This window comes from Lycium barbarum, chromosome 1 (assembly GCF_019175385.1).
Source record: "Lycium barbarum isolate Lr01 chromosome 1, ASM1917538v2, whole genome shotgun sequence".
Taxonomy (NCBI): Eukaryota; Viridiplantae; Streptophyta; class Magnoliopsida; order Solanales; family Solanaceae; genus Lycium; species Lycium barbarum.
In genome coordinates, this window is record NC_083337.1 from 145104866 (window position 1) to 145120676 (window position 15811).

Genomic DNA, 15811 nt, shown 5'->3' on the forward strand with positions numbered 1-15811 from the left:
AGCTGATTCCAATTTATTTGAAATTAAAGTGTAGTTGCACTAAAAATCCTAGAATTTAGTCGTGTGGAAGTAAAAGTTTCCTTCTAATTCTCTTACAAATTATGAAAATCATGTGACGTCTCTTTCCGAACTTGGAATATAATGCCATGTAGAATATGCCTTTTGAGATTATATTAACGGTAAGAAAGCCAAACATTTCAAATGTGCAAACCTTGTTCGAATGTAGTTAAAACTACAAAACAAACACTCCACTGTACATGTAATTATTAACATCAATAATTCTATTCATTCTTACATGTTAGTCATTGGTCAATCCTTTTACCCATTCTTTTAGGAACTGAACGGAATTTGTTTTTGTCCTTGTTGTAACAGGAAATCACGGGTGGTTAGCTAATTTTACGTTCAGTTTGTTGTTGTTGTTCCTGTTAGAACCATTTACATGTGTGTATTTTATGATCTAAACATTTTTACTCTGCGTTCTTCTTTATTTATAACATCACCATTGACCTCTCTTTTCTCTTGCTTGTTTGATTTTTGTGAGCCACCATTCTTGATAAAAATAGCCACCAACTCCTAATACGCTCCTGCATATAAGGTTAGATTATTCATCCGTTGATTTTAGTTAGTTTTTACTTCTTTGGTAGTATTCTGTTTGTTCCCAATAGTGAGTTATATATTGCTAACGATTTACCTTTACTTTCTCCTTTATCTTGCCTTCTTTATCTTTTTTTATTGTGAAAGCGTCCTTAAATCGCATGTTTAATCCGGAAAATTGATGCTTTTATACACTTTATTACAAGATGCAGAAGTGAAAGAAAAGTGAATTGTCGAAAGATCACAAAATTGAATGAATATGATTGGGAAGAATCAATTTACTTTATGAGGGGAAATGCACTTTCTTTTAGTTAGGAATGAAGAAATGTTGAAAAGAAAGAGGTACATTAACAGGGGAAATGGTTCTCCGTATATTGCAATCTATCACATGTCTAATGGTTTTTTTCATTTATTTATGAGTTTGTCAATTTTCTAGGTTTGGGTAATTAAGCTTGTTCATAACCAGGATGATTGCACATATTATTACAGGAAATAATTTGAGCAGAATGACAACTAACAATGAGAGCTATTCAAGACTAGAAATTGTTACTAATCATATTTTATCGAGGTTCCCTGTGAAATCACTGGAGCGATTCAAATGTGTGTGCAAAAACTGGAATGATCTCATCAAAAGCTTGAGTTTTATTGAAAAGCACTTCAATAGTGAGAGTAATCGCCTCCGTCTAATGATTTGCAAGTTCGGTGTTAAATACGACAAAGATGGGGGCATTAGGTGTTTCGATGTATTCTTGCTCAATGAAAAAATATTTACCGGATGTGTCCCTACACATCAGAGAATCTATCATTGCGACGATGTTGGTGATTTCAGATGTATTTATGGTCCAATTGATGGCTTATTCTTATTAGAGAAAGGACATTACATGGAGAATGGTCGATTTGCTTGGTGGAACCCTGCAACCAAAGAGTGTAGGCTTATTCCTCGAGTTTTTTTTGAGGTACAACAATATTGGGAAGACATGAATCGTATACTTGGAATAGGAATAGACCCCGTCACTCATGACTACAAAATCGTATGGGTTCGATCATTTTGGGATGACATGCAAAGCGATATTTACCCTAAGGTTTACGCTGCTGTCTATTCGACGAAAAATGACACGTGGAAGCACATAGAACCTAATTTCTCGCACACATGTCAACTATGTACATCCCAAAATTGCACCTACAAGAATGGAATGTACTACTGGATTTCTATGAGCGCGAGGTTCTGCGACAAAGAGACCAATGTGTACTTTATTCGGACATTTGATTTTTCGACTGAATTGTTCGGGGAACTGGAAGGACCACCTATTCCAGGTGACCATTGGGCATCTTTAATGTTACGAGGGGGTTCACTTGCAACTATGTCTAGTGATGATGTTACACATTCAATGACAGCTTGTTATGATATATGGGTAAGGATTCGAGAGAATAATTGGATCAAAGTTTATACTGTGAATCCTGCAATACCAGATCATAGGCCTGTTGGGATTTGGGAGTATGATAAGTTTCTTTTTGAACTAACACAAAGTAACAAGTTGGTTTTTTATGATCAGACAGCTAAACAAGGTACTAATCTGGGATTTCAAATTTTGGAACTAAGCTCTGGCTCTAACTGGGCTATGGGTTATAAGGAGAGCTTAGTTCCAATAAAGAAAGAAAAACCGACAGAGAAGGATAATGCTGAACATTTTTTCGTAAAGTATTAAACAAGCACGAGCAGTGAGTTACATATAAAGTTCGAAAAACTCAATCTCTGATTATTTCATTATCTATATAATTCAGTCATGAAAATCTGTCAATAGACATCCTACAGCTGAACTAAATTCTTTTTAGTTGATATGAAATAATAAGGAGATTCTCTGAAAGAAATCTTGCAATATGCTTGGTCCTGCTTATGGAGTTAATTTAAACATATGCACAAGTCCGTTTTAAATCGGACATGCGCATATGTTTTCTTCTTCAATTTGCAGTGTCCTGTTTCTTTCTCAAAGAAAGGTTTCATTTTTTCCGATCCAAACATCTGAGTGCATTTCATCAGGAAATATTGAAATATTCAGAACCTGAGGATTTTTAGTAGTTATTAATTACCTCATAGAAATTGCCATACGATGTTGATTACAAACGGACTTGCAAGTGACCTCGGCTTAGAGATGATATTAGAGTGTGAGTGAATGATGAATGATCTCGATCAAACTGGGAATTGATACTAATTAGTGTTAGGGTCAATATTATAACAATCATGTATTGTTCAAATGGCTGTAAATGAAGGTATTCAACTAATTGTCAAATTAAATAATTATCTAACTAGTGATTACGAAATTCAAGGGAGTAAAGCCAATGATTTTCATTTCCCTAATAATACTTTACCTAAGCAATTGCTTCTTTCACATCTAATTTCAATGCATTAAATTATCAGCCTGGGGCTGACACACTTTGAAAGTATTTTTTGAGTTGCTTATAAGTCTATCTGATTCCTTAACTGACCATCTATGTGTCTACAGGATACTGCTAATGAAAGTACATTAATTCAACCCTAATTGTGGTTGCACGAGGCAATAAGATGTATATCTATCTCAATTGCAAATTAGTTTAACTAATAACTATGAGCTTGTTTTCCCAAATTTCAAAAAACTGTTTATTTTGAGAAGCACTTCTGTCAAGATAATCTTTCAGAAGAGAGTACTTTTGGATAGGAACAGTTTATTTGGCCAATTAATTTAAGAAGTGCTTTTCTCAACATTTGATAAACATAACATAATTTAAGAAGTGCTTTTCTCAAAAAGTGCGGTTGAATTTTAATAATTCTTAATTTATTTATTTATTACTATCTCTTTATCAATTTATGTAACACTATTTCTTTTTAGTTTACCTTGAAATAATGACATCTTTCTATGTTTAGTAACAATTTAACTTTAAACTTCACATTATACCCTAAATGATATTATTTATAACCACAAAAATGACTTGTTTTAATTTCACTACTACAAAATTAACCTTCGGTGTCGACCCAACTCGCCTCAGAGAGTGGGAATGTCGCCACAAAAGAATTTTCGTGGCTACTTGAGGATCCCTGAGAAAAGTGTTGTGGTTGAAACTCTTTTATGGCAACGACAAAAAATCGCCACAATCCACAACAGATTTCTTAGAAGTTGCCCCAAATTATATCATCTAAAAATCGCTGCAAAAACCTTATTTTTTGTCACCATTAAAACTCGCCTTTTTTCGTGGGAAATAGCTCTAATTTAATATTTTGTGGCTACCTTTTAAAGTCGTCACAAAAACTTACGATTAAAGCATCGCGCAGAAAGTCGTCATGAAAACTTCAATGTTTTGAAGTGTTTAGACCATAAATTAAAAATCTTTCTTTTTATGTATCCAAAATACCTTCACATAAATTGGGATGGAAGTAGTACTTAGCTTTACATGATGATTTAGATATTATATATACCATAAACATCATTCAATATAAATTGAAAATCCGTCTTGAAGAGGAGTAAGGGGAGGAGAAAAGCAAATGAAAAAAGATTAATGTATTGGTGCTTAAAAGTTTTTGTTACGAATATTTTTGTCTTGAAAACATTGATTTTCTACTTCTTATAAGCAAAAGTTTGTTTGCTTCTTTCCTTATCAGAAAAATAATTTTGTTGTTGCTCAAAAACACATTTGTTGGACAAGCACCTCCAATCTCCAAAAATAAGTGGTTTTTTACCCCCCCTCCTCCCTCCCCCCCTCCCCCCCCCCCCCCCCCCCCCCCCCACCAAAATAAAAAAACTTTTAGCTTCAAAGAAGTTTGACTGCATGGACTATTATTTTTAGAAAAGATTGACCAATACAATCTGTTTAATAACAAAGAGCGGAGAAAGAGGAAATAACGCTTTTGGTTCCAAAATTATTGGGTTATTCAAAAGTTATCCCTTAGATTATTCGACTAAACACATTTAAATTTTAGTTAATATAAATGTGCGCACTTGGTCCTTGGAACTAATAGAAGTTACTACATAACAAAATATTTTATTAAATAAGAAGGAAAAAAAAAGTTAATAGCACTTCTTATCCTTAAGTTATGATAACTTCGATTTTAGTCATTATGATATCTGACTAAGCACATTAAACCTTCAATTAACTGAATTATGCGCATTTGAACCCTTTGCTTGTGAATATTCATAAATTTATCGTAAGTATTAATCTCTCCACCACTTAATTACTCATGTGTTATGTTAAATTTGTATTGTTACTTTATTTTTACTGTAATATAGTTCTATAAATAGTCAAATATAAAATACTTTTTGTATGAAGGGATAAAAAACATACATTTTTAATTAAAAATAAATATACTGAATTATAAATAACAAGGACCTTAAGCAGAATTCACCAATGACCAAAACTGTTATTATCCCTAAATTTTAAGAAGAAAAAGAAAAAGAAGATGACCGAAGCTGTGAATGAATGGTAAAGTCGATCACAAGACTGTAATATATCTAGCACTACACTTATCATTTAAAACTAGTTTGGCTTAAAAAGAGATAATGGTCAAAAACACACCTCAAGTATGCTGCTTTTTTTTTTTTTTTTAAGTTTTCTACCTGAAGTATCAGATGTGACAGTTTTCAATCTAAAATATCACCAACTAGTTAGCAAAACACATCTCAACTATCATTTATTCAATTTTCCTACCTCAGCTATCAGGTAGGAAAAGTGAACAAATGATAGTTTAAGCGTGTTTTGTTTTGCTAACTAGTTGGTGATAGTTTAAGTAGCAAACTCTCACACCTTATATTTCAGATAGGAAGATTAAAAAAAAGTGACACTTAAGGTGTGTTTTTGACCCGTAACTCAAAAAAAAATTAAACGATTAAGGAAGAAATGTGTACTATCTTAAACCATAAGGAAGCAAAATATTATAGAGGAAAATCTGGATGGAGGTCTTATATAGGGGTGTACATAGATCGGGTTGGTTAGGATTTTTTAAATATCAAGCCTAACCAATTGAGTCGGGTACCAATTAAATTCGGGTTTTTCAACCTCGGGGTTTTCGGGTTATTCGATTTTTTCAAGTTTCTTTTTCCCAAAAAAGTCTTCATACAAAACATACAACTTTTACTTCAAATATTTTTTTAGTCCTAATAAGATACAACTATATAATTAAGGTGTTTTTTTAAGAAAATAATACAAAATGTGAAATGGGTGAATTGTATTAAAGTATTCAATAAAAAAGATAATAAAGTCGATAAAAATAAATATTGCTAAATAATAAGTCATAAAGAAAATGACCATAATCTAAAAATACTAGTCGTGCTAAAATAAGTATGGCTAATAAGTATTAATTACATGACAAAGGAAAAAAAAGTTATGTATTTTCACTCTCTAAACCAATTATGAACATTAGTGTCATTCCTAGTAGTGTAACTGAATTTCTTTTGTTAGCATTTGTGTTGAATTTGTTTTGGTTTGGACTTCATTTGAGTTACTAACATCCATCAAACTTTATTTGAGTTACTAACATCTATGAGATATAAAACTTATTGACATTCAAAATTCTAAGTTCAAACTTGAAATAAAATTATAAAGATAAAAAACTACGAAAAAATTTAAGAATATTTACAAATTACATTACAAATAAATATTTTTATGTATAAAATATTTTTAAAATTGAATACATGTAATGTCGGGTCGGGTTGGTTTGGTTTGACTTTTTTTTAGCTGAAACCAAACCAAACCAATTATGGTCGTTATTTTTTCCAAACCAAACCAAATCAAACCAAACGACTAATCGGGTTTTCTTTTCAATTTGACTCGATTTATCGGTTTGATGTAGTTTGTCGGTTTTCTTTATACAATCTAGGAGTATATTTTTTCCTAAATAATATTTTGCCCAATGTGAAGGGGGGAGGGGGGGTGGAAGAGAGAGAGGGAGAACAATGGTTTACAAGGATTCTTCTCCTCAGATCAAAATTGAAATCATATGAATTTACTGTCCCTTCTGGTACTCAATCCCTTTTTATCCAGTCCTTTAGGAATTGAACGGAGTTTTTTTTTTACGTCATTGTTATAGGAAAAATTACCGGTTAGCTAATTTTACGCTCATTTGGTTGTTTTCTTGTCAATCTATTTTTTTTTATCTATAAAAATAAGAGATGCACGAAAATTATTCACTTCTCTATCTTTTATGATCCATATATATAAATTTTCCTCCCACAAGTGCTAAGAAGTAATTAGTTCAGATGATCTATGTCAAAATAGCACCAAAAATTACCATATTAGTGATATTGTTATATAGTTCGTTGCACTAATTTATTTATTTTTCCCTCTCAATGAGGTACGTAAAGTAATTCAATCTTTTTATTATAATAATAACTTTAGGTAAGCCTCCTTCATAAGTGAGCAGAATGACAAGTAATACAGAGAGTTACTCCCGAGAAGAACTTGTTAATGATCATGTTTTAACGAGATTACCTGTTAAATCATTGTTGCGATACAAACGTGTGTGTAAAAGTTGGCGCGATCTCATCATAAGCTCGAGTTTCATCAAAAAACACCTCGATAACGAGAGCACTGGTACTCGTAAAATAGTAGCCAAGTTTGGTGTTGACTACGACACCGAACCTTCGCCTACAAGGCAATTTCATTTTTACTTACTCCCTGATAAAATATTTGCTGGAACTGTCCCTACTCATCAGAGGACTTTTTATATCGATGGTGTAAGTGATTTCAGAGATATTCATGGTCCAATGAATGGAATTTTCCTATTAGAGAAGGGACACTTCATGGATAATATTCGGTTTGCTTGGTGGAATCCTGCAACGAAACAGATTAGGCTTATTCCTAAGTTCGAATTTGAGCTCAAAGAAACGTTCAATGATTGTTGTCGTGTGCTTGGAATGGGTTACGACAAAACAAACAACTCAGGACTAGGACATTTTGGGATGAATGGACGACCGATCTTCATCCCAAGATTTTCGCTGCTCTGTATTCGACGAAACATGACTCGTGGAAGTACTTGGAACCTAATTACTCACACGAATGTGAAATATCAGTGACACAGAATTTCACTTACAAAGATGGACTTTATCATTGGATGGCCAGTAGCCAGGTGATATGTGACCAGGACAATGTGGTCAGAGTTCTAACATTTGATTTTGCAACTGAATTATTCGGGGAAATGCCGGGCCCACCTATTCCAGGCAATAGCTGGACGACGCGGTGGATCACTTGCGACTACAGCCAGTAATGAAGTCGCGAAGCCTATGATAGCGACATATGATATATGGCAAAGGATTCGAGAGAATAATTGGATCAAAGTGTATACGTTGAATCCCCCGATACCCTGGCATTGGCCTAATGGGATGTGGGAGTTTGATAAGTATATTTTCGAACTAACGGAAACTTACAGGTTGGTGTTTTATGATCAGAGCGCTAAACAAGCAACGAATCTTGGATTCGATTTTTTTCAACGTTTACAATCTGGATGGGCTTGGCCTTTAAATTATAAGGAGAGCTTATTTCCAATTCCATTAAGGAGTGAAAATCCCACTGAGCAGTCTAATATTGAATATTTCTTCACAAAGTTTTAAACTAGGTTACTGCAAAAATATCGATGGGTGCGTGTCGAATACTCCAAAATTAGTTAATTTTGGGAGAATCCGACACGGATGTGAAAATATTTTTAGAGAGTCCGAATAACTTGGGATATAAACAAGCACGAGATGAATCTCAAATGAGCCTAAAGTGGTGAAAGGAGAAAGGGAAAATTAATTACTCTATTAGATTGCCATTGTAAATGTAGCGATTAATTTTTTTTTTCTTTTTCCATTTTGCAGTGTTCTGTTTCTTTTTTCACACACTCAAAAAAAAAAAAAAGTTTCATTTTTTCTTCCAATCTAAGTAAATGAGTGCGTTATGCATCAGGAAATACTGAAATTTTAGATACATGAGAATTCTTATTACCCCTCACAATTTGTCAAATGATGTTGATTTAATACAGCCTTGCAAGTGCGTGTCGTCTTAGAAATCATATACAGAGCGTCGATAACAGATAATTGTTACTTTCTCCGTTCATTTTACTTATCCGCTATATTAATATTAAAGACTTAAGTGACTAAAACACTTCCAAACTTGGCACGAATTGTAACTTTAGTCCCCAAACTATTGTTGTACTTCAAGACACCTCTAAACTTGGCAAAATGGGTTTTAATTCATCCCCGAGCTGCCACGTGGCACAACAAGTGTAGTCACACGCCAACAGGCGCGTGAGAGGCGCCACGTTAGCTTTTTTAAAAAAAAAAAATCAATTTTGGAAAATTCATTAAAAAATGAGTATATTTTTTTAAAATCAGAAAAAACTATTTTTTTTAAATGTGGAAAACCCATTTTTTAAAAATAAATCTGGACTGGATTTTTATTAAAAAATCTGGAACTTTTTAAATCTTGAAAACTGAGAAACCCGTTATTTTTTAAAAAAGAATCTGGAAAATTTATTTTTCGTAATAAAAAAACCTGGACTTTTTAAAAATCTGGAAAACTAAATAAACCCATTTTTCTAAAAAAGAATAAAAAAAAAATTGAATTTTTATTAAAAAACTGAACTTTTTTAAAATCTGGGATACTGATTTTTTTAAGAATAAAGTGAAAAACTGATATTTTTTTTCTAGATTTAAAAACTAATCTAATTTTTCGGGATTATTTTTTTAAAAAGAAATTGGGTTTTGTACATTTTAAAAAAAAAATCAGTTTTTCCAGTTCTTTTTTAAAAGAGTGTCTTAAAAGAATCATGAAAATCTGTATTTTTAGGACACTTAAAAAAATATCAAGTTTTCATTATTTTTTTTACAGATATTTTAATTAAAACTGTAGTTTTTCAGTTTTTTTTTAAATCAATTTTTTCATATTTAAAATAAATATTTCATTGTTCTATATTTTTTTATAAAAATCGGTTTTACATTTTTTTTCAAAACAATTTATCTATGTGGAGGACACATAGGATGAAAATGCCATGTGGCATTAATATTTTACACTTCGAGGGCCACATAAGCCTTATTTTACAGCTGGACCCGCGAGTGACTACACTCACTCCGAGTCATGAGCTCAAGGGTGTAATAAAACCCATTTAACCGAATTTAGGGGTGTTTTGAAGTCCATCAATGATTTGGGGACTGAAGTTGCAAAACGCGCCAAGTTCAGGAGCGTTTTAGTCACTTAAGCCAATATTAAATTTTGACTTTTACTTATCCACCTTAGCATATCAAGAGAAATTTAAAAAAAAAAAAAATGTTTTACCTTAACATGAACTAGTCATTTTGGGGTTATATTTCCACTTCTGATGGTCAAATATTCTTACAAATGGAAAACAAAAAACAACGAGAATAAACAGGGAAAAGTGATCAGAGAAATATTTTTATCTTTGGACCTGTAACCGTAAAAATGTATAATCTTAATTACTACTATTCGAAGTGGACAAAGAATAATACTCATCGACTGTTATATGTTCAACCAAAAAGTGTAGAAATTCAATGTGATTGAGTATATATAAGTCATAATGAACAGGTTCATATATATACTGCACAATGGGATGACCCTTTTTTTGTTCTTTTGCTTGCGCACTAATCCAGGGGCTAAGGGATTCAATTTTTAAGACTCAAGATGCAGTTTAAGGCGGTCTTTGATCTAGCTATAAGGCTTTGAGCTGGTACAGAATGCCTGGCTTCTGAGATTGTTGGATATTGGTTATGGGTCGCAGGTCGCCCATGTGGACTGATTCGGCCCGATTTTTTTATTCTGAAATGATAAGATGAAAATTAACTTTCACGTTGTCTTTACATTCATTATATGCATAGCCTTTATATTTTTATATACATTACATATATTGTCTTTATATTTATTCATGCATTTATCTTTACATTTATTCATGCATTGTCTTTATATTTATTCATGCATTTATCTTTACATTTATTCATGCATTGTCTTTATATTTGTTCATGCATTTTGTTTATATTTATTCATACATTGTCTCTATATTTTCTTCATACATTTTCTCTACTTTTTCTTTAAATTTGCATACATTTTTTTTTACTCCTCTATAAATATTTTTCATACACTTGCAAGCATTTTCTTTTACCTTTTTGTCAATATAATCACATTACATGCTCATTTTTATTTTATTATTTTTTACACATTTTGCTCTTTATATTTTCTCTACATTGTCTATACATTATTTTTACATTTATATATATTTTCATTTTTTTATTCTTATATTTTTTACATATATCATATACATATACATTCTTACACACCAATTATAGGGTCAAAATAAGTTTTATCTCCCTTTTGTCAAGTTTAATAGAGTTAATGTCAAATCGCTTTTTTAAAGGACTTTATGTCAAATCACTTTTCAAAAACTTTATGCCATATCACTTTTCAAAGGCTGTGTCAAATCACCTTTTAAAAGCTTTATGTCACATTCCTTATTTTTTGACTTTTTCAAACTTCTTTAACTAAAATATTTTTCTTTCATTTTACAATTTATTACAAATATTACACTCTTTGGCCAATGAAAAAAATTTCGTCGATTTCCAAGGCTTCCCCTATACAAAAGACGGGTTTTTATGTTAAGTTTATTTATTATTTCTTTAATTCATTCGATATTTATTTATTCATTCTCTTACTAACACTTTTACTAAGTGTTTATACAGGTAACCGGAGACACATCCCGAAGACGACACTCGGAAGGAACCCGAAGATTTCATCGAATCTTTATACACTTTTATACTTACGAGGTACATTATTTTTTAATATACATTCTTTATAAAACATTTGATACTTGATATAAATACATTTGTATACACTGTATATACTTAGTATACTATCACGTAGTGTAGCTTTTCATGAAGTCATAACATTTTGAAAACATGTAATAATAATGATAAACGGATAGATAACCCCCCTCTAGTGTTCAGTTAAACTAAGTTTAAGGACTGTCTTTGGACAAGCTCTGAGGGATGCTTAATACCTTCCCCTCGGGGTAAATCAAAACCCTTATCTAAAATCTCATAGGTTTCGTGGACTAAAAATGGAGTAGACACATAAATACATATAGATTTCCTGTTTTTCCTTAAAAATAAGGTGGCGACTCTAACCCTTTTATACTAGTTAGAAGAACCGGAAAGTTTGCAAACTATCTTGGACCCGTTCAAAATAGGGCATAACACTATGTATCCAGGGCCTGCCCAGTAATGCGTTATACTTCATCTTCCCTTCGATCATGTAGAACACCGTTTGCTGGATAATGCCATCGATGTTCACAGGCAACAACATCTCCCCCTTTGTGATTTCGCTCGCCATGTTGAACCCGCTGAGTACCTGGGCTACTGGCACGATCTGATCGATGATGTTGGCCGAGCTACCTGGGTCAATCGAAATACGTTTAACCTGAGTTTTAAAGATAAGTACAGAAATTACCAATACATCATTGTGCGGTTGAATGATGCCCTCTGCATCCTCGTAGCTGAAAGAGATAGAGCCCTCGGGTAAGTAATCCCAGCTGCGCTTTTCGCGAACAGCAGAAACCTTAGCCCGTTTCATTACCGACCCTCGAGGGGCATCGGTACCTCCAACTATCATGTTGATTATATGCTGGGTCTCTACTGGCTCGGCCCTTCGGTGAGCCTCCCTTTCTTTGCAGTGACCTTTGGCTCGTTCACTCAGCAATTCTCGGAGGTGACCATTCTTCAATAACCGGGCTACCTCCTCTCTTAACTGGTGACAATCCTCGGTCCTGTGACCGTGGGTTCCATGGTACTCACACACCATGCTCGGGTCCCTTTGGCCCAGATCCGACCTTAGAGGTCTTGGCCATCTTATATCCAGGACACGACCAATAACCGAGACGAGGCCCGATGTACTGACGTTGAAGTTGTACTCTGATATCTTTGGTAAGTCCTTGTTGCCGGCAAAGCTTCCGGCATCGCTCCTGAATGAGAGACCCGACTGTTCGACGGGCGCTCGACCTGTTTATTACCCCGACCGGAGAAACGGCTTGGGCTAACCCTCGATTTCTCCGGCCTAAAGCTTTGCTTCTCTGAATGGGAGTATGGTCGATACCTTTCCCTCGACGATTCAACCTTTGTTTCGTAACCCTTACTTGGTCTCTCAAAATTTTTATTCACATTTATTGGCCCCGGGGAAGCTCGAATTGATCATCCTCCACCCGAACCTTCGACTCGTATCGGTTATGGACATCAGCTCATATCACAGCCTCGTACTCCAACAAGTTTTCCTTTAATTTGAACGAAGCCGTTGAGCTCTGAACATTGAGCCCCTTTGTGAAAGCTTGTGCAGCCCATTCTTCTGGAACCGAGGGGAGTTCCATCCGCTCCCTTTGGAATCGGTTGACAAATTCACGCAGTAACTCGTTGTTTCTTTGGGTTATACGAAAAATGTCGGCCTTACGGGCCTGCACCTTTTTGGCACCGACGTGAGCTTTGATCAAGGCATCAGCGAGCATTTCGAAAAAGGTGATCGAATGCTCAGGTAGATGGTCGTACCATGTCAATGCTCCTTTTGACAAAGTTTCCTGAACTTTTTCAGCAATACCGATTCAATCTCGTCCTCCTCCATATCATTGCCTTTTATGGCACATGTGTATGAGGTCACGTGTTCGTGTGGGTTCGTTGTGTCGTCATACTTATGGATATCAGGCATTTTAAACCTCTTCGGGATTAATTTAGGGAGCGCACACGGAGGAAAAGGCCCTTGGACATACCTCTTCGAATCCGGCCCTCTCAGTAGAGGCTGAGCCCCCGGGATCAGATCCACCCGAGAGTTGTTTGTTTCGACCCTCTTTTCGGTCAAGTCTACCCGTTTTGCCAAAGTTTCGAGCATTTTTAGAACCTCGTTGGAGGAGCCAGCTCCGGATCCATTGCTCTCAATAACCCATGCCTCATCCCTTCTGGGTTCAGCAATACCGCTCGTCTTCTCCGGGGTCGTTGTATCCCCTCGGGTTTGCGACCGGGCAATTGCAATCCCTTGTTCGGCAATCGCTGCTCTCTGTTCCTGCAACATTTAAAAGATTAAACGTAAGTCAATATTGTCATTAGGTGTATCCGGTTCTTTCCGGCCCTGTGCCCGGGACAAAGTAACAGAATTATGGGTATTTAGAGGATCAGTGGCCGGTAAGGTGGCATTCTCCTGGTCCACGGTGTTTTGACGATTGAGGCCCTCCCTCGAATTAACGGGGATAAGGTCAGTAGAGTTTGACAATCCTCGTAGCCCGCTGCCTTCATTTTCGGCCACAATCTCATTGTTGTTGACGTGACCAGATTGTCCACTGTCAGCCATTTGGTCCATTTTTTCGGAGACGAACAGAAGATATTTTCGACTTTGATGGGTAAGATAGAGATTAAGATCAAAACTACTATTATCCTAGGCCTATGGTGGGCACCAAACTGTTTACCCCGAATTTGGATAATCAATTAAATTTGTTGGTGAGGTATAGGGTATGTGGTTATATCTTGAATTTGTTTGATAGAGGAAAGAAATCTATAAATATGCTATAAAGAAGCAACTAATAATTGGTGGTCTGTTATGCACTTGTGTATGTTTGTTAATGTACGAGTGTTACTTGATTGAAGAAACGTAAGAGATAAGCACAACAAATACGGAATGAATCTGATGTATTGGAGGGAGATTTTGTATATATTTTGCTATTACAAGAGTTCTTGATATGAAAAAGCCAACCCTTTAAGAGGAGGACAAAGCCCCTTATTTATAGTAGTGCCCTATGGACGTCATACAATATGAATAATAAAATAATAATGAAAAAGCTCTGAGTTGGGTTAGGTTGGATTAGGTTGACCGTACGATCTGACACCCGTACGATTGGCAGTTGAACATGATAGGACGTTATCGACGCGTGACAACCGCACAATGGATCTACCGGACCACCGGCCACGATCAAACGGGCCAACGGCCTCGACCAAACGGACCAATGGCAACAATCAACCCGATCATGGGGGAACCGGCCCAAATGACGCCCTCCCTTTGCTTCAATCCAAACATTCCTCCGGTTCAGAACGGGAGCCTTCATGTACGTTTCTTGTTCCTTTCCTCCTTCGGTATTCGATCTCACCGGTTTAACATATATCCGATTTTTACCGTATACACACTTATTGTCAATGTATTTCAATACTGAGTCTTTACATTTAAAGAGCACGACCAGAATCTTAGGAGCTGATTCCGATGTAACTAATTAAAAACAAAGATATGACTAAAAGAAAAAAGTGCAAAATGTGACAAAATGCGTATTTAAGTAGTAGCATACTTGGACTGCTGCTGCGTATTTAAGTAGTAGCATACAACGCTAGAAATTTTGTATGTGCTTATACTTGGACTGCTTCGTCAGTATAAATGGAGTGTGAATGAATCAAATCTGTTACTGAGTGCACTGTGCACATATTGTAGGGAAAAGAACTTCAATGAAATACAGAAACTTTCAGAATTTGAGAATTCCGTATTACCACGAAGGAATTGTCAAACGAGCTGCCATACCAAACCATGATAAAAATTAACATCGAAGTTCGTAATAGTAGTAATTGGTAAGACCGATGATAGCATCAGATTCTTTTAGGCACTAATTGCAGAAGTCTCTCAAACTTAAATGGGGAAAGAAGAATTTTAATCACAGCACTTGTTTGATATGGCTTGGAAAATAGAAAAAGACCTGTTTTCACCATGTAATTACGATCTTTTTTTAAAATAAAAAATTTAATCTCCAAAAATTGGAAGGGTGCGAAAAAGCCCTCGCGTTCTAGCTCAAACATGCTTCAGAGACACAGAGAGACCTTCAAATCAGTTTTCCCTAAAAGGTAGCATGAAAAGCACCTGTATTGAAATAGGTAAAAGGAAGAAGGATTAAGCAACTATGCTATTATTGGCACTCAAACTAAAAAGTACAACTGAAAATTCAATTTTAGAAAAAGACCTCCAATTTTAGGACGTCATTGTGATTAAAAAGAACTCATTCTCGGAATGAAATTATTGATATAAACATGGGAATGAAGTTTTTGCACGGATTTCCCTTCAAACGCAATGATCTTAAATTTTTGCCCCTCGCATCTGTGACCTTTAATTTTTGCCTCTGGTGCTCATTTAATGAAAATATCCAAACCACTTCACTTGGTATAAGTTCTATAACATTTATCTTGGGAAACTGGACTTTTGCTTCGCT

The 15811-nt window shown here is 34.9% G+C and overlaps 2 protein-coding genes across 2 annotated transcripts; both read left to right on the forward strand.

Annotated features, from left to right (window-relative positions):
* The first annotated feature begins 356 nt into the window (after nt 1-356).
* Nucleotides 357-2941, forward strand: LOC132612630 (F-box/kelch-repeat protein At3g17530-like). The gene is made up of 2 exons (XM_060326770.1): nt 357-595; nt 1084-2941. The coding sequence occupies exon 2, from the start codon at nt 1101-1103 to the stop codon at nt 2298-2300; it is 1200 nt and encodes a 399-aa protein (XP_060182753.1). The 5' UTR covers nt 357-595; nt 1084-1100; the 3' UTR covers nt 2301-2941.
* A 4039-nt stretch (nt 2942-6980) lies between these two features.
* On the forward strand, nt 6981-7631 carry LOC132615640 (F-box/kelch-repeat protein At3g23880-like). The gene has a single exon (XM_060330260.1). It carries the CDS (start codon nt 6981-6983, stop codon nt 7629-7631), a length of 651 nt encoding a protein of 216 aa, XP_060186243.1.
* The last annotated feature ends 8180 nt before the right edge of the window (nt 7632-15811 follow it).

Excerpts from the sequence above, each read along its gene's own strand:
- LOC132615640 (XM_060330260.1), top strand. The coding sequence starts at position 6,981 with ATGACAAGTAATACAGAGAGTTACTCCCGAGAAGAACTTGTTAATGAT.
- LOC132612630 (XM_060326770.1), top strand. The coding sequence starts at position 1,101 with ATGACAACTAACAATGAGAGCTATTCAAGACTAGAAATTGTTACTAAT.